Raw genomic sequence first — 19,979 nt, 5'->3', positions numbered from 1 at the left:
TAGTGAGGACAAGAGGAGGCTCAATAAACTCTGAGTTAGTCCTCTGTAGATCAGAATTATCCCCCACAAGACCATTTCTAGCAGCTGGGTGGTCTTGTGCATATATCTCACGTAAGCTCCTTGTTCTCTGATTTATGATAGGGGAATATGATTCACTGCTGGAAGCCCGATCTAGGCTTGGATGTGGATCATCATATGCATGCACTGGATTTGTATCTGAAGACTCTGTCTCTGCATCTGCATGCTCTACCGCGGCATCTGCATGCTCTGTATCTGCATCTGAGTGTACTGAGTCATCATCTCGGACATGAGGTAGATAAAAGGTGTCTGCATGCGGCAATTGAGGTGCATGCGAGAGACTTTCCTCAAATTTGACACTTCGCTCAATGATGAGCTTGTCCGTAGAGGAAATCAGGAGTCGGTATCCCTTCACACCATCAGGGTATCTAACAAAGATGCACTCAATGCTCTATGGATCAAGAGCTTTCCTCTTTTCAGAGGGGATCCTGGCCCATGCTCGGGAGCCGAAAACACGGAAGTGGGTGACCTCTGGTTTAGTGCCGCTCCAAGCCTCAAAGGGGGTCTGATCCTTGACAGACCTATGAGGAGATTTGTTCTGGATGTAGTTAGCACAATTAAGTGCTTCAGCCCATAGCTTATGAGGTAGTGACTTAGCATGCAACATGCAGGAGGCCATCTCTTTGAGAGATCGGTTCTTTCTCTCAGCAACTACTTTCTGCTACGAAGTGTATGGAACTGTGTACTGCAACTATATGCCGGACTGAAGGCAAAGGTTCCGAAGTGCTGTGTTAACATATTCCCCCCCATTGTTTGTACAGAGGGCTTTGATCTTTCTCTTTGACCGTGTCTCAACTAGCACTTTGAAATCTTCAAAGTGCGCAAAAACTTTAGATTTGGCCCTGAGAAGATACACCCAAGTATACCATGAGAAATCATCAATAAATGTAAGCACATACCTTGCTTTGTTGATGGAAGGATGAGGAAAAGGTCCCATCAGATCACTGTGGATCAGATCTAGAGGAGAGGATGCTCTATGAGTCTTGCCGGTGTCAAACTTTTCTCTGGGATGTTTGCCAAGGACACACCCTTCACAAACTCCTTTGGAGAAACTGATATTTGGCAAGCCTTCCACCATCTCATTCTTGCTTAGCTGTTGCATATACTTATAATTTAAGTGACCAAACCTCTCGTACCAAAGCCTACTACTATCATCAACATGTGTAAGCAATAAGGAGGATTCAAATCCAATAAATTTAGAAAATGTATACAGTCTGGCTCCATTGTTTACCTCACCAGTTGCAATTTTGGAGCTGCTATGTAGATCATATATGTTCACTGCATCTGGAGTGAATTCCACTCTTTTTCCGGTGCCGGAATGAGTGATCTGATAAACTGAAAGCAGGTTTACCGAAAGTTTTGGAACATGAAGCACATCTTCAAAGCTTCCGTGTAAAAGTTCCACTCTACCTTTTCTGGTGACCTCAATAGGTGAGTCATCTCCCATGAGGATGGGAGGTCCTTTGCATGAATCCAAAGAGGAATAGACTTCCTTTGCAGCAGCCATATGATGTGATGCACCAGAATCTATAATCCATGCATCAGGAGAAGAATTAATTGCAACTAAAGCATGAAAATTGTTACCTTTCCCTTGTGGTGGATCCTCAGTTTTCTTCTTGGCGCCCTGAGGGATGTGGTCCCCAAGGTTGTGCTTCTGAAGGATTTCTGCCAGTTGGTCAATTTGTTTCTTCATGCAAGATGATTCTCGATGGAATCTTCTTTGGCAATAGGTGCATTTGTTTCCTTTCTTCCCTTTCTCATTTCTCAAGCCGGAGGATTCATTGAAGGGCTTGGTGTACCCTTCCTTCTTTGGATAGGAATGCGCTTTTCCCTTGTCTTTTTGCCGCTGATTTTTCTGATTTGAATCAGATCTGTGATTTTTATTGTGGCTGCCATCATGCACAGCAAGTACATGCACTTTTGAAGGTTTGGTTTTCCCCATGCCAATGAGTTTATCTTGCTCAAAAATAAGGGACTCCATAAATTCTTTGAGAGAAGGCATAGTATAAGATTTACCTGTTGCGAGCCTTACTGAATGAAATGTGGACACAAAGACGGAGTATTCCAGTCCGAGCTTTGACATAATAGAGAGAACTTGGCGACTCTCCTCCTTGGATTTGTCAATTCCACAACCCTTGAGTTGTAGCAATAGATCATTATATTTGGTGAAGAAGTCTTGAATTTTGTCATAGTTCCATGGATCCAATGATAGCAGCTCCACTTCGAGCAGATGTCCTTTCATCTCATCCTGTTTCCCATAGAGTTCTTCAACCTTTTTCCAAATCTCATTGGGAGTATTGCAGGCAGGTAGATGAAACTGCAACTCTAGAGAGATGCACATGCATATGGATCTGTGGGCCTCATCCATACGGTTGAGGTACTTGGATTTCTCTATGGCTGAAGTGGGTTCCACTTCTGCAGCCATGGTAATCCTGTAAACCCTTTTTGACGAAGGTATCAAACCATTTGGTCCTTCCATTCGTGATAGTTGTACGGTGTTAGGATCGATGCTTTCAGAAACTCCATTTTTTTGTCGATCTTCGATCTCCAAGCTGTAATACCTGCAAAATAAAGTACTGGTGCGCCTTTTATCTAGCAACCTATGGGCTCTGATACCATGTAAATGTGTTAGAAAACCTGCATAGATGAATCTAACTAGTAAAGGTTGAACACACAGCTTTGCAGAGCAAAAACACTAAAAGAAAATCGAAAGAACAAAAGAATGATTCATTAGAAAATAGGTTACAATGCTCATGATATAGCATTACTGGGTGAAGATCCCAAGGTAATGCACCATAGTGGTGATCAATGAGAAGACTCAACACCTACAACAAGTTCTGGAGAGAACTAGCCAGTTGCGGAGTGAAAGAAGGAGCAAATCAAGGAGTAAATCATGCAGAAGAACTAACCAGTTGCGGAGTTAAAGAAGGAGTAAATCATGCAAAAGGAATCTTGCATGTAGTCCCATGCTCTAACTAAGAGTCCGCATGTAGGTGTGTAGTAGTTCCAATACCAACGATTTATTGAAATCATAAATTTAACGGGATTCTATCTAGAAATCAGTTGGAAACTCCAAAAATTCTCACTTAAAGAGTACTCCTTAATAGTTGTCTTCACTGCTTTCAAAACTAAATTATGGTAGTTTTTCCACTGGAAAATATATATATATATATATATATATATATATATATATATATACTTTCAATAAATTCTTATTTTCCTAATTTTAAGTAAATTTGATATAAAATACACTTTCAATAAATTCTTATTTTCCTATTTAATTTCCAGTAAATTGAATATTAAATATATTTTAGGGAAAAAGACACTATATGCCTACCAAATAACTTTTATAATTTGGTGCAAGTCTTACTATTACAATCTTGTGGTGGTTGTGCGGTGTGCTAAGAGAACAAGACATGTTAAAATATCCAGTCAAAATGAGATCTCAAATAATAACTTCAACATATTAAATATCCCTCCTCAAACCACAAGTCAAATTTGGTAGATCACAAACAACTTAATAAACCAAAAAGAGCTTGGGTAACCTACTAAACTGATTTGCTGATCAGAAACAATATTGTTGTCACGGCCGGTTGTAAGGCTGCTAAGTCGATGCGATATAAATTCCGTGAAGGCACGTTCGATTGTTCGATTTATATGCCGATTATTATCGGTAACGAATAACTGTAATAATTTGACGTGCCGATTGGAAACTTTATTCTGCTTTTGGTGGGCTTCTTCTTTAAATTCATGGCTAATTGCAGTTTTAACATCGTCACAGATATCATCAGACACAAGCATAGAAGCAGCAGAGAATTGCCATGGCAGCTGACCAGTCTGAAACTACGGCCAAGCCTAAGGCTGCTAATTCCATCACCATAAAACTGATGGTCAGTAAGAGAAGTGGCAAGATAATGTACGCAGAAGCAGGGAAGGATTTTGTTGATCTGCTATTCAGTTTTCTCGTACTGCCAACTGGGGCCATTGCCAAGCAGGCGCTGGTGTCCAAGGATAATAAGGAGAAGGATGACACAAAAGTTTGCTGCATCACAAATCTTTATAAGAGCGTGGAGCGTCTCTCTCCGTCGTTCATGAAAGGTGACAAAGCGGTTTTGTTAGACCCAAAGGTTTTCTCCGCAACCTACACCAGTGACACATTGAACATTAAATCTTCGACTCCAGCTCCAGCTGCCAAGTATTATGTGTGCCCCTATATAGGGAGTTACGGCGGTACACACGGTCTCAGCACCCAAAGTGGGACTGTAAACTGTTCCTCCTGCGGCAATAGGATAAGCCGTGAAGTGAAGTTGGAGGACAACCCACTCGCAGCCACCAAAGATTCAGTACGTCCTACGGGATATGTGAAGAAGACTGTCCACTTTTTCATCACAGATGACTTAAGTGTAATTCCATCTGGTTCCACTGCCACAATAGTTCAGTTGTGGAATAAACTCGATGTGAAGGAGCCGACGGAACTGGAAGAGCAGAATGTCACAGTTGGCCCCAACGAGGTCTTCAATTTTGTTAGAGCACCTTTTCTCACTCATGGCACTCACAGATTGGTATTACGTACCTTAAAACAAATAACCATTTTTGTGTTAATATTTGGGTACAGGTGACAGGCCTGCTAAAAGCTGCCATGGTTCACAACACAGCTCTAAATGCAGTCTTCAAAGCAGAGCGTAAAGTAAGTATATATCCCGTTAAATATTAAGGATGATGTAATAAATTGTTTTTTTATTTTTATCTTATAACTAATTACTAGTTATTTAGGGTCATGCAAATTTAATAATTAATTTAATAATTAATTCACTGATTCTTCATCTTATTTACTAATATAGATTTATTTTAACCTTAGATTTGTATCTCTAAGTAAAAGAGATTTGTATCTCAAGGTATTTGATCCCTTTTGATAGATCCTAGTTAAGATGGATATAAGTTTGTATTAATATTAATTTTTTAATATTAATATTAGATGTTTTTTACATAGCATAGCATGATAACAAAATTATAGACATAAACTTGTATTGATAATAATTTTTTAATATTAATATTAGATGTTTTTTACATGGCATGATAACAAAATTAATATTTTCAAATATTACAACTTTGACCTGAAAATATTTTTGTCATTAAATATTTATATATATCCATATTATATGGTTTTAAAGATTCATTTTACAAATATTTAATTAAAATAAATATTAAAAGATTTTGGAGCAAAATTTTAGACTTTTGTGTTAAATTTTATTAAATTTTTTTATTTATATAGTTATTTTCATATTTTTGTTTTAAATAAATATTAAATTTTATTATTTTTAATATTATTTTATTAAAATGAAGACATACTTACATATCACCTGCATACAATACAATACAAAACTGTAAAATAAACTTCTAAACACAATTATCTATTAAAAATCACTTTAACTGATTATTAATTTACTACATAATGCTTGTTATTACTACACAGTCTTGTGATTTAAATTGAAAAATCATCGCCAATTTATTTTTCTGCACTGTAACTGACTTTGGTTGCCTTTCCTTTGTATGAAGTCTTCGACTACCACGGACATGGGGACAACTGGAATATCGCTGCAGGAACTTGTAAAATTGCTGAATGAAGCCCAGAAGAATCGTAGCAGCGACAAGTGACCGATCAAAAATATATATATATATCTATATAAAAGCTTTGAAGAATGTTCGGTCAGTACCGATAGGAAGAAGTAGAATATATGGTGGCGACCAGTTTCTCTGGTGTTCTTTGCCATACGCTAGTATGAATTAAATAAATGAATCGATACTCTCTGGTCTACGATTCATAACCACTTTATATATCTCAGTATCACTTTATGAATTTGATATAAAAAGTTTTGTAAATATTATTTTGGATAATATATGGTAAATATTTTTTTCCATTTTTGTTTTATTTTTTCTGAATAATGAAAAAACTTTTTATAAAATTCTCTGAAAAAAAATCTACACTCATTTTTTTCTCTTAAAAATTTATGTTTTTTTTTTTAAATTTAAATCTAAAATAATTTTAAAATTTATTTATGTAAAATCTTTCCCTAATACATAAATACACATATAGGAAATTGATATTTTATAGGAAAAAAAATCGATAATTTTTATTAAAAATAGAGTTATTTTCACAAATTCTCTTCTTTCTTTCTTTTCTGTTATTTTTTCAGACATTTTGACAAGAGTAGAATTGAAAAGGAAAAATATATTCCAATTTCAGAATTATTTCAATTTCCTTTTCTTCTGTATGCACCCAAGATTATGCTTCACCCATTTGGGTTATCCAAAAAAAATACATGAGAAAGATAATAAGATTTAGTATTAGTATCAATGTTAATAACTCTGCCTTATGACTTGCTTTTAAAATTGAGATCAATCATAACATGGGTCATCCAAACATTCAAAAAAGAATAGATGAGAAAGATTAAGATTTAATATGAGCATTAATACTAGTAACTCTACTTTATGACTTGCTTTTAAAATTGAGATGAATCATAACATGCATTTCCTCCAAGGAACATAAAAATTGTTATTATTCATATATCCACAAGTCTAATTTATATAATTTAAATAACTCATAAATCCAGTAAAGATGAATTTTCTCTTTTTTCTTCTTTTTCCTGTCTGTTACAGGCACGCCATCCCTCACCTATCTATTTGTGTTTGGGCATGTATTGCCTTTAGCTATGCTAGCAAATGAACAATCCATGTTTCTAAACTATGAATGTGCCTAAATTATATGAATTATGGATTATATTTCATCTGATGTACTACGTTAATCACCTATATTGAGAACTGGAATTATTTTTGTCCAATTATTTGGTATTTGAATCATATAAATTGTATGGGTGAATTTTTGTAAATTTTTTTATGTTTGGATAAATTTAGTGATTATGTTTAATTATATTATTTAGATATAGAAATGTTTCAAATTTCTTTGTTTTTCTAGTCATACCTCCATCCTCCTTCCTTCACCCCTCCACATTCCTGAAATGCTCTCCTTGATTCTGACACCTTTTCTAAAGGATGGACTTAATGCTTTGTACTTGTTTCTATGTCTCAGACATCATCGGCCAGCCTGCCCCATCCTTGACCCTTGAACCCTTGATCCTTGAGCCTTGACCCTTGAGCATTGAACCATCGGCCAACCTTATGAACATTACTCAGATATAGTGGAGTTATTACGCTTAATTATCGGTGAATAATCTAAGTTTTTTGTGGATTAGGGGGGTACCTACTTATTAGATTTGGTGCGTTTCCACTTCATGTTAGTTTAACTATCTTTTAAAAGTATTTGATGGTTAGTTTTATGTATATTAAATTATAATGTGATTTTTATACTTTGTATGTCATTTTTTGGGGTTTAGCTTAAAATACTTCTATTTTGTATTACTAACATAGCGTCATTTTTCTTCGTTTTTGTCATACTTTATACTATTTTTATCTTCATGTTCATTTCTGTGTAGATAAGACCCTTCGTACCTATTGTACTTAAATATTTAGAATAATTGGAGATAGTTAAGTTTTTTATTTTGCTAACTATTTTTATGTTGACTATAAATTTGAAAAATATAATCTAGCTAACAAATAAAATAATATTTTCTGAAAAAATAAAGTGATATTATTTTGAGTAAAATTATAATTTCTTATTATTTAAATTTGAACAAAATTAAAAAAAAAAAAATACTCAAAAAAAATCATTTTATTTATTAATTAAATTATGATTTCAAAATTTTATTACACATAATAACTTTAAACCGCCCAAAAAATCGATAAGACTATTTTACAAAGCTAGTGCCATTTCAAATTTTTAACTTATTCAACTTATTTATCCCAAGATATATAAAAACTTTAAATTTCAAATCAAAATAAAACATGTAACCAGCTATAATACTGATCATCGAGATGGATGATAAAATCATGGATATAATTACGACCCTTGTAGTAAAATAACTTAAACATTTAATTTAACTGGTGTAATAACTTACGGATTTAATTTTGACCGGTGAAATTGTGAAATAAAAAACGAAAATAATTTGATAAAAATCCTTATATCAACCGTTTTAATTATAATTATAAAAATACCACAGTTGAAACAATATTTATATGTTTCATGACGAGAAAGGGTGACGCCTTTGGTTAATATTTTTGGTATCATATTTCGGATTGTTGAAAAGGCACGGTATTCGCGCATTTGACATTACAGGGCATGTTATTACTGTAAACTATTGCAATTTTAATTGACAAGCATAACCAAACATCTCATAACCCAATTTATTAAGTTGCACTGGTAAGATTGCCATTCACTTGTAAGAATTAATCCACTAGAGTGGACATGGAAGCAAATTGAATTGCGTTAAAATTGACGGGAAGATAAAATTAATAATGTGATTTAAAGTTTTTTTTTTTTTTTTTCAGACGAAAAATCAAAATATATTATATTCAGGAAATATAATGATCTGTTTACATATCAAAATCAGAGATAAACAGCTAAAACAAAACCAGCAGGACTGGCTGTTGCGGCAGCATATAAACCCCTGCATCCAATCATGATAAAACCAGCAAAAATGACAAACCACCCATCGCCGAACTGAGTGAAACTAAAACGCCTGTAGACCATCATCAACTTAACAGAGCGCTTCATAAGGGGAAGCGGACATATTACGCATCCAGGGGATGGATCAAAAACTGTATTGGAAACTATTGAATCACTTAGACAGAACAGCATGCCAAAAACCTATAGAAACACCCACATTGTGTGAAAGAGGACCAAGAAGACGAAGTATAGAAAACAGATCAGACCATGGTTTAATCTGAGGTGGGCATATGGCCCGTGATTGAGATGAGGACGGAATCGAGGGGCCTCCTGATGTTCTGAAAAATGCATGTATTGCGCCACTTCCATAGGAACCAACAGGTGAGGATAAATAGTGTGCGCCAGGAAGGATTCTTCGCGCTCCACCAGTTGAAAGCATCCTGTACAGAAAAAAAGGCCTGATGAGGAAAGCCATAAATCAAAGATAATTCATACCAGATGGTTGATGAAGAGGCACAGTTGAAGAACATGTGCGTGTTGGATTCAGCTTCCGAAAGGCACATCTGACATCTGCCCGGGCCCTGCCACCCTTTTCTTTGTAGAACGTCCCAGGTGAGGTTCCTGTTGGAGAAGATAAGCCATGTGAAGAGGATCATTTTGAGCGGGCATGTAGCCTTCCATAGTTTAAGAGGAAAGATAGGGGAGGAGGGCGCGTGGCCAGAGAGGATTGTAGCATAGATGTCCCTGACGGGGGTAGTTTAATAATTAATGGTTGTGGAAATGAAGTTTTATTAAATTTGATTTAAATCTTATGTTATTTTAAATGAGAAATTAGACATGATAAAGATATAATCTTACTAAATTTAAAAAACAAAATTAAAAAATATATATAAATGAATTTAAATATCTCATAGCATCAATTCAATAATATAAATTTAATATTTATGTTTCTAAATTTAAGTTAATTTATATAAATTTTATTTTGAAATTTATTAATATAAATGTTATAATAATAATAATATTTAATTTTTATAATGTTAATATCAAATTTTAATAATAACATAGAATTTTAATTTTAAATTTTTAAAATAAATATTTTCTTAATAATAATAGTGGTCGTTGTAATAAAGTGTTAGATGGGATTGATAGCCTTAATTGTAAGGTTGATATTAAGGGTATGTCGGTGGGTAGTTCGAGTTCCCTCCCTCAGGACAATAAGGTGGTGAATCTGTCGAGTTTTTCCTTTCCGCCTGTGGTTTTTAGTCTCTTAAGGAAAGGTCTAAATTTTGCCTTAGCACCCAGAAAAATCCCGGTTGAAGACATCATTTGCGATGTAGAATATGGCATTAAGAACCTTCCTGATAAGATTAAAGACACGATTAGGCAGGATTGTGCCGTTACCCTGAGGAGGGCTAAGCCTCCCCGTAGCAATATTAGCAAGGCTGAGTTCGAGGCTCTAAAGAGCTTGAACGAAAATCGTGACGTAGTGGTCTTAAAAGCTTATAAAGGTGGGGCTGCTGTTATCCTGGATAGAAAGGATTATAGAATTAAGATGCTTGACCATCTTTGTAATAGTGGGAGTTATAAGAAGCTTTCGAAGAATCCCCTCAAAAAGGTTTCCAGAGCGGTCGCTCTTGTGATCAAGTCGTGCAATTCCACGATTCCTCTAGCCCAGAAACTTATTGAGGGAAACCCCATCACTCCTAGGATATATGGTCTTCCTAAAATCCATAAGGATGGGGTCCCCCTGAGACCCATTATCAATACCATTGGTGGTCCGACTTACCTCCTGGCCAAGTTCCTCGCTGCAAAGTTGAGACCCTTGGTTGGGCAGACTGAGTCCTTTGTCAAAGACTCAGCTTCTTTTATTGAGGATCTTAAGAGAATTAAACTTGAGCCCGAGGACATTCTGGTAAGTTTCGACGTGGTCTCTCTTTATACTTGTATTCCTATCAATGAGGCCATGAAGGTAATTAATAAGCTAACTGACCCTGATACGGCTAAGTTAGTTGAGTTGTGCCTTACCTCCACCTTTTTCAGCTTCGAGGGAGAATTCTATGAGCAGACTTGCGGAGTTGCCATGGGCTCCCCCTTGTCCCCTGTCGTCGCTAATCTCTTCATGGAGGAGTTTGAGTCTAAGGCTTTGGCCTCCTCTCGTCTCTTACCGAAGCTTTGGAAAAGATTCGTTGATGACACTGGTGTTGTCTGGTCTCATGGTCCTGACGAGCTGGATCGTTTCTTCAGTCACCTCAATAACCAGTCCGCCGCCATTAAATTCACGATGGAAAAAGAAGTTAATGGTTGTCTTCCGTTCTTGGATGTTCTCATCTCTAAGAAGGTGGATGGTTCCTTTTCTCATCAGGTGTTTAGAAAGAAGACGCATACTGAGCAATACTTGCATGCGTCTTCGCATCATTTCCCCGCTCAGAAGTTAGGGGTTCTTAGCACGCTTGCCACCCGTGCTGTAAGAATTTCGGATGAGGAGAGCCTGGAAGCGGAGAAGGCTCATCTCCTAGATGTCTTTGAGAAGAATGGTTACAATAGGCACCTCGGTCGAAAAGCCTTCCTCAGGGCCAGGAAGGAGCCTTCAATCCGAAGGGTTCCTAAAGATCATATCACGGGTGTGAACCTTCCTTACATCCAAGGGACCACGGACAAGATTGCAAGGATTCTGAGGAAGTACGATGTGCCCGCATCTTTTAGACCTCTCAACACTATCCGTGGCTCCCTCAGGTCTGTGAAAGACCCTATTGACCCTAAGGACATGAAGGGCGTCTATGTCATTCCCTGTTCCTGTGGGACCCCTTATATTGGTGAGACTGGTCGCTCTATCAATCAACGGATTAGCGAGCATTCGGCGGACTTAAGACATGGTAGGACCAAGTCCTCAGCCCTGGCTGAGCATGCGGGGAAGACTATGCATCATGTATGTATAGAAGAGGCTCAAGTCATTGCCAAAGTTGCGCAGTTTCACCATCGCAAATTTAGAGAGGCCCTGGAGATTGAGAAAAGGCCGAACAATCTTAATAGGGATGATGGCTGGAAGATTAGCAGTTGCTGGGTCCCAGCCTTGTCTTCCTAGCCTCCTCATTCCCCTTTTGTTAGGTCTTAGGGTTTCTGTCTTCCCTCTCCTTAAGGTGTGTTTTTGGCGGATTAATCCTATTATTATGGAGTGTATGAGTTATTAATAAGTTATTAAGTAATTTCGGGCTAAGTATTGTATTAACCTTATCCCGTTTATGATACTAGGGGGTATATTACAATTAGATTAGATTTTTTGTTCCCATTATTTATGCATTTATATTTAATTCTACCATTCCTTTAGAATTTCCCTTTAACTAATTTCTTATATATTTAACTAAAAAACCCTTTTTAAACCTTATAAGTAATAATTTATTTACCTAATGACATAGTTAATTTTTTTAGTGAATAAATATTGATTATTTAATGAATATAAATTATTAAATTAATTATAAGAGGAGATCTAGTTTACCAAATGACCTTTAGGTTTAAATGATAAATAGGAAATTATTATTATTTTATATATAATAATTTGATATAAATATATGATATACCAATAATATTGAGTTAGTTTGAGTTAGCTATATTTTTTGGATAGACTATTATTAATAAACATGTACTTTAATTATGGTTTTTACCTAATGTAACCAAATAATAATGATTTAACAAGAATACCATTTATTTTAATAATATTGGAATTATAAATTATATAGATTATTTAATAAACATATATTATTGTATATAACTTATTGTTTTAATTTCGAATGGGCCATTATAATTAAATAATTAATAAAAATGATATATTAGAGTTTACCTATGGACCATTAGATTTAGATAATTATTATTAAATAAATACACAATTACCTAATGTAACTAAATTCTTAGAATAATAGTAATTTAATACTATTTATTTGTATTTAAATAATATTGGAATAATAATATATATAGATTATTTAATAAATATGAACTATTATACGAGATATAATTTATTAATGACCATTATATTTAAATAATAAAAAATGGATTATATAAATATTATATTATTCATTTTTAGATATACTCAAATTAACAAATGAATTCTCTTAGTATATAAGCTAATAATAATGAATTATATGTTTTAGCTATTTCTAAGAATATTAATAATAAAATTAGTGGTTTGACTAGGATCATTAGGTCAAAATTAGCCGTTAGCATTATAGCCGTTGGAGTCTCTGCACACTCTATTTAATCAAGCTAAGCCGGATTGGTTCTTCAACTTGTCCTGACGATGAACCACACTGGTTGGTTCGAAACGCGTCGACAAAAGATTGGTTATGTGATTTTGCCGAAGATTATCTAAACAATGTTATGGATCACAGAAGTCTAAATTCCTTAATATGTTTCTAAATTTAAGTTAATTTATATAAATTTTATTTTTAAAATTATTAATATAAAAGTTATAATAATAATAATATTTAATTTTTATAATGTTAATATCAAATTTTAATATTAACATAGAATTTTAATTTTAAATTTTTAAAATAAATATTTTCTTAAAATATTTAAAAATATAGTAATATCTAAAGGAAAAACAGAAAAATACGTTTTTACTCGCAAGGAAGAAACCAGCCGTTTTTCTTTGTGCATCACATATAAGTGAAGTGTTCTCTTTTATGACGATATCTTTGTACAATTTGAAATAAAAAAAATTTCCTATCTCAACTCATTAGAAATATTAAATTACATTATTGCTTTTTTTTGGGGGAGAGGTACATATTGAACAAGGGAAGCTGCGAGGCAGCGAGTCCCTGCATGAAGTTAACATTTAAGGTCTAAGCCAGTTCGAATACCAGTCGATGAATCAGCGACAAAGCGCTTATGAAAATAGATAGCATCAGTAACCATTTAAGTAGCAGCAGTTTAGCTTGTTTACTCCGAAGGATTCTAGTTAGCATTCAAGCAAGCAGCACTAGGAACAGAGGCCATAGAGACAAAAGCAGGTGCATTTCTCTGGTTACAGGGCATCAGGAGCAGCATTCAAGTAAGCCAGTTCGAATACCAGTCGATGAATCAGCAGGGGCATTTAAGGTCTAAGCCAGTTCGAATACCAGTCGATGAATCAGCGAGAAAGCGCTTATGAAAATAGATAGCATCAGTAACCATTTAAGTAGCAGCAGTTTAGCTTGTTTACTCCGAAGGATTCTAGTTAGCATTCAAGCAAGCAGCAGTAGGAACAGAGGCCATAGAGACAAAAGCAACGGCATTTCTCCGGTTACAGGGCATCAGGAGCAGCATTCAAGCAAGCATACCAGCCATCAGATCCAAATCCCATGCCCGCGGGGGCAATTTTTGGTTATTAAGGTAAAGCCTTAGCCCACAAGCGTATTAGTGACTCCCTGTGCAGGAGTATGGCAGAGTCAAAGATTGACGCTTCATTGATTGACGGATAACCTTTCTATGCCAAGGCCATATATATATGCTTCGATTGTAGTTGCAAATATCCCCCATCATGCAGATCATCTAGTTTACCGAGATCCAGCAGTAGCAGTTATGGAAGGCAGAGGCCACGAACTGAAGATATTCCCTTATTGGATCATAGCTATAATTGATTCCAGCAGCAAATGTCTTCACAAAACGAGGGAACCATATGTTGCGTTCGTTGATGGGTCCACATCGTCTTTGCCCAGAAGCATCAGTATTAGCTTTGTCTTGGTTTTTCTAAATTGTGGTGCAATGGCTTGCAAAAACCCAACCTTGGTGGAAGAAATGTAGTTCAAAGTCATTGATTTTGATAGAGATATCACAGATGATGACATGCTTAAGTTATGTTTTTCATAAAACATGGAGTACTGCCACATATCAAGAAAAATTTAAGTATCAAAGATGATGAAAAGAAACAAAACAGAGCATAAGAGAAATCATTCAAAAATACACCCACAAAAGAATCTTGGTACCTAGAAAAAGAATCACTAAAAGTCCACAACTGCGAAATGGAACATTAGATGTGGGCATTAGAAATATATACCTGTACATTCAACCAAAATGCACCGGGTTGATATTGACTTATGTTTTCCTCATAGCAAGCTGTATTGTCATTAATCCACAGAAATCCAGTTTACCCTACTACATGCCAATCTTGATTTCCGGAATGTCTTATGTCATTATTTATATGCTGCAGTATACTAGAATGAGAAAGATTTGAGAACAAATGCAAAGACTTCCTGTTTAAAGTCTAAATAAGTCTTGTTCTAGGCAACTCATATTTGGGTTAATTTATTATATTCAACAAACAAAGATCTTTGAAAAGTATCGTACTGCTTGACTAATAGTAAATGGTTAAGCATGTACTAAGGTCCATAAGTTGAAAACCTTTGACCGATGTAGAGAGATCTGAACGTATTTCTATTTGCAGAACACAATATTCTGCATTCTCACCAGTATATGAAAATGGCATGACAAACTCCTGCCGTTGAGCCTGCCTGAGAATTGGGAATAAACGGATATGTGTTTATTTCTGATGGCCAGCTAAGTCTGAGCAGGGCAACCTCGACTTACAGAGGTGGAGTTAGAAGATCGATTCCCTGCCCTTGCTGCGGGCTTTCTCTGTTTCATATAGACTAAGTACTGATGAATCTACTCGCTCTATTGTTGGTCTTGGATCATTGACTGGAGGATTTGAATCTGGAAGTGGATCTTGAATGGGTATAACTGAAAATGCTTCTGCTAGTGCGGGTGATGCTTCAACTTAGTTTCAACTGAATCCGCTACTGAAACAAAGACTTCATATAATAATGGCAATAACTAACTCTTAAACTGGTGATGCCTCTCCTGCATCTGCCTCTGTCTTTGCTACCGTTGCCTTCGCAGGTGATGCCTCTCCTGCATCTGCCTCTGTCTTTGCTACCGTTGCCTTCGCAGGTTATGTATTTGGATCTTGAACAACATCTGCGCGTTTGATTCATTAATGCTTGAACGATTATTAAGTAGTCACGAACTGGAACTGAAGTATCTAAAGAAACTGTCTATGAGCTAAAACCACTTTGTTTAATGCGGAAAGATAAAACCCTAATGGGATTTCTAAGAAAATAATGAAGGAGACAAAAGATAGAATCCCTCTTTTCCATGCTAGTGGAATTAAGTGAAAATCGGGCTACTAAATCCGAACAAAACTCAAAACATAAAAATCAACTTTTCAGTAAACCATAATCATTCCTTTAATTATGTTACCAACAAAAGAATAATTTATCCATACAATCGAAAGAGACCAAATGACTCTAAATAACTATGTATTCGAGAAGGTACTAATATAAAAGTGTCAACATAAGAACTACTCTCATACTGGAGAATTGCTTGAAGTGCTGAGAGTGATAATCTGGGACTTGATGTTCTTCTCCATAAGTTAGAATTAAGCCATAAAATATATCAGTGAAGAAATTTTAGAGGCAAAAGCTTCAGAAACTTTCCGATAAAAATAAATAATTTGCATACCTGTAAAAATTGTGATAATGGAGTTGTTAGACACAGTCAGTTGTAAATAAAACTCAAAACACAGATATCGCAAGGAGAAGACCTTAAAATAAGTTAGAAAAGTAGAAGTGGAAGCCCATTTCACTCGACAGATAAAGATTCAACGGACTTAAGGTAAGGGTTTTTTGATGGTAAATATGCAAAGAACTCTAGCCGCAAAGTGACAAAACCAGCAGAAGACTCCAGAGACTCATGAATACGGCGTATAGAAATGCAATAAGGTCATTAAGAACGCAGTAAAACCCTAGCACTATCTTTATCATCAATAAAAAACTATCAACCTTAACCCTTGGATTGTTAGGTTAACCTAATACACGTGGCATCACGGATAATCTCCACGCCTGAGCGTAGAACAATCCAGAGATCCAAAATTCATTGCATGAGATTTGATACAAACATTAACATAAATATAACCCATTAAAACCACATTCACGAACCATGAGAGACTAGTGTCATTTATTAAAAAAATGCCTCATTAAAACATTACAGTGAGCCATGGTAATACTTTGAACAAACCATGGTATTATAAGGTGAGAACTATAAAATTATGGATAGTAGTGTAATGTAACACGATTTTTTTTATCATTCATTTGAGGCTCGTTATAAAGTATTTCATTGCTTTCCTTATCACTGCCAAAGCGACAATGATTGTCGAGTATTCAACAAAACACGTTCTATTTGATTGAGCCGGGGTAATTTTCAATTATGGCAAAACTAGGCTTCAGATTATATTATGATAAAAAGACGTCATGGACCATGTGGGCCCTCCCATGAACGCCACATGCCTCACCTCCTCCATAACATAACATGGAGGGCGTAAACCATGCCACTTAACATCGTATCATGGTAATATGTCTGCTAATATGTCAATACAGGAGACATCACGATAATCGAACAACCCAGGAACTAGAACATAACAGGAAGATACTTGTACAGAGAGACCTGTCATGGGAAACTGAAGGTTCTGCCGCTGCTGCTGTCGTTGAGTGATGCAATCACCGGAATCGGAACTCGCCTCCCCAGCAGGCAGTGGGTTAAGAGAATTTTCGCTATTGCAAACGACTGGTTGTTCGCATTCCGTCTTCAAAAAGGCAAGCTCAGCTGAAATCCCTTCATTGATTCTCTCAGAACATCAACCTCCCCCTGCAATTATATCAGATAAATGACATTGTTTGTCCTGTTATAAAAAACTTAAATTATGTTTCAATTAGCTGAAATCTAAGGGTAATTAGATTAGCGCTGTGATTACATTTTCTTCTTCTTTTTTCCACTTTTTGCATTCGCGTTGCTACAATTACTCAGTGGTGTGGAAACTTAGGCGACATGATGCCTTTACCATGAAGGATTGCATGGAAAACAACAGCTAGTCAGACAGAAGGTTGCAAAACACATCCGAGTTTCATTTCTTGCCACTGGATTGAGAGCTTGCCGGAGTAATTTATCTGACTCTGAATTGGAGAATTAATTGCTGTAATCTAAATTTCCTAAAATTTCTTTTCAAAACAAAATTGTTACAGACCACTCTGCCTATTAATAGCACACAACCTTGGCATTCTCACAAAAGTAAAATCCTTTGATCGGAAAACGATATGGTGAGCAGCAGGATTCTGATAATTGGTGCAACAGGTTCCATTGGTCACTATATTGCGAAAGCCAGTATTGCTAGTGGCCATCCCACATTTGTTCTGGTCAGAGAATCCACGGCTTCTAATCCTGAGAAAGCCTAGCTCCTCAAGTCCTTCAAGGCCTCAGGAATATTTCTAGTCCAGGTAATCTCATTAATCTCTTAATTGTTTCCAAACCCACTGCTATTCTATCAAGTAATCATGTTATGATGACCAAAATTTAATCCTATGATCAGTTTCACATTAGAAAATTCAATTTGCTACAGGGATCTCTGGACGATTACCCAAGCCTACTGGAGGCAATTAAGTTGGTGGATGTAGTGATATCCACAGTAGGCGCAGCGCAGGTAGCAGATCAGTATAGTATTATCAATGCTATCAAAGAGGTTGGCACTAAGGCTGCAAATTAAGTTCGCTGCAAATTAAAGCTGCAGAAAAATAATGGGTAAATGTAAATATACAGGTTTAAAAAACTATTTATCTCACCTTGTTCATTGTTTCTCACTGCAGGATTCTGATAATTGGTGCAACAGGTTCCATTGGTCGCTATATTGCGAAAGCCAGTATTGCTAGTGGCCATCCCACATTTGTTCTGGTCAGAGAATCCACGGCTTCTAATCCTGAGAAAGCCCAGCTCCTCGAGTCCTGCAAGGCCTCAGGAATATCTCTAGTCCAGGTAATCTCATTAATCTCTTAATTGTTTCCAAACCCACTGCTATTCTATCAAGTAATCATGTTATGATGACCAAAATTTAATCCTATGATCAGTTTCACATTAGAAAATTCAATTTGCTACAGGGATCTCTGGACGATTACCCAAGCCTACTGGAGGCAATTAAGTTGGTGGATGTAGTGATCTCCACAGTAGGCGCAGCGCAGGTAGTAGATCAGTATAGTATTATCAATGCTATCAAAGAGGTTGGCACTAAGGCTGCAAATTAAGTTCACTGCAAATTAAGGCTGCAGAAAAATAATGGGAAAATGTAAATATACAGGTTTAAAAAACTATTTATCTCACCTTGTTCATTGTTTCTCACTGCAGAAACATAGCTGTTGCAGAGAGCATTAGAGGTTCTGGGAACAGTCTGCCTTGGAGCAATCCAAAACCAGTAGCGAAGAGGCTTTCCTAACCAAATGGAACAGGGAGTATGATAACATGGATTCTTAAGGCAGCTAAGATAGCACCAGTGGAAGCATATGTAATTTGGCTTAATGCAATAGCTGCAGTGCATGCAGCCTCCATGCTGAACACGTGCCGCCTGCGAATATGCCAAACAAACCTGAAGAGCATACCTTGCAACCTTAGCATATACATGTTTGCAGATAATACCAATTAACGAATTAATGCTAGCATTAACACGAGACCGTTGATGGTCAGGCATAATGAAATTGGGCATAAATAACAACTTAACCTATGTTCGGGCCTCTTCTGCCTCGGGAAGAGGCCAAATAAGATGGGAAAGCTTCAGCGGGGAATCAGACTTTGGTTATCTGGGGAGAACACCGCACAACGCATTTCCGGACTCTATACTAAGCGCCGTATAACAGACTAAAAAACCTGTAAACTAATGCTAAGTCGAAGGCTAACGATTACTATAGTCCCTGCCGATTGCCAGATGGCAGGTACTAATATTCGTGTTGCTCATCTGAGGTACTTTAGAAGTAGTGAGGTATGGACTGTATTATTTCAAATGTTATTGTTTGGTTAAATTTACAGCATTTTAGTTAATTTTATATTTACAACTTTTTATATGGTCCAGATTAATGTATTTTAATTAGATTGGAAAGATATTAAGGTAAAATCAAATTTTAATATAAAAATATATATACATACATATTTATTTTATATCTATTTTTTTATAATTTATAATAATATTTTGAAAAAAAATATATTTTTTATATTTTTTAAATTTGAAGTCTAATTATTTTGTTTTCTTTCCAATTTTTATTTTTTATAATTGTTTTTTGAAAATGTCAATTAAAATAAATTATTGTAAATTTTTTAATAATATTTAATTTTAATAAATTTAAGATTATTTATGGGATGTTAAATATTTTATTAATTAGTACAGTCACATTAATAAATATGGTTGACATATGTAGATAAATAGGTGTATATCAAATACATATGTACAATCACATTACTAAATGTAATTGATATAAATTGAGTATCTGAACCACATTAATAA

General features: G+C 35.6%; 1 protein-coding gene across 1 annotated transcript; it reads left to right on the top strand.

Annotated features, from left to right (window-relative positions):
- Positions 1-3,840: 3,840 nt before the first annotated feature.
- Positions 3,841-5,934, top strand: LOC149221012 (uncharacterized). Its single transcript, XM_089382890.1, has 3 exons — positions 3,841-4,589; positions 4,694-4,765; positions 5,635-5,934. The coding sequence occupies exons 1-3, from the start codon at positions 3,900-3,902 to the stop codon at positions 5,731-5,733; spliced, it is 861 nt and encodes a 286-aa protein (XP_089239016.1). The 5' UTR covers positions 3,841-3,899; the 3' UTR covers positions 5,734-5,934.
- The last annotated feature ends 14,045 nt before the right edge of the window (positions 5,935-19,979 follow it).

Source organism: Pinus tabuliformis, chromosome Q, assembly GCF_031772625.1.
Source record: "Pinus tabuliformis cultivar Carrire ecotype Pingquan chromosome Q, CPIR1, whole genome shotgun sequence".
Lineage (NCBI taxonomy): Eukaryota > Viridiplantae > Streptophyta > Pinopsida > Pinales > Pinaceae > Pinus > Pinus tabuliformis.
The sequence above is the reverse complement of the archived record's forward strand: the minus strand, read 5'-3'. Positions and strand labels throughout refer to the sequence as shown.

Excerpts from the sequence above, each read along its gene's own strand:
- LOC149221012 (XM_089382890.1), top strand. The coding sequence starts at position 3,900 with ATGGCAGCTGACCAGTCTGAAACTACGGCCAAGCCTAAGGCTGCTAAT. Across the intron at positions 4,590-4,693 it reads TCACAGTTGGCCCCAACGAG|GTGACAGGCCTGCTAAAAGC; the intron begins GTCTTCAATTTT and ends ATTTGGGTACAG. Across the intron at positions 4,766-5,634 it reads TCTTCAAAGCAGAGCGTAAA|TCTTCGACTACCACGGACAT; the intron begins GTAAGTATATAT and ends CTTTGTATGAAG.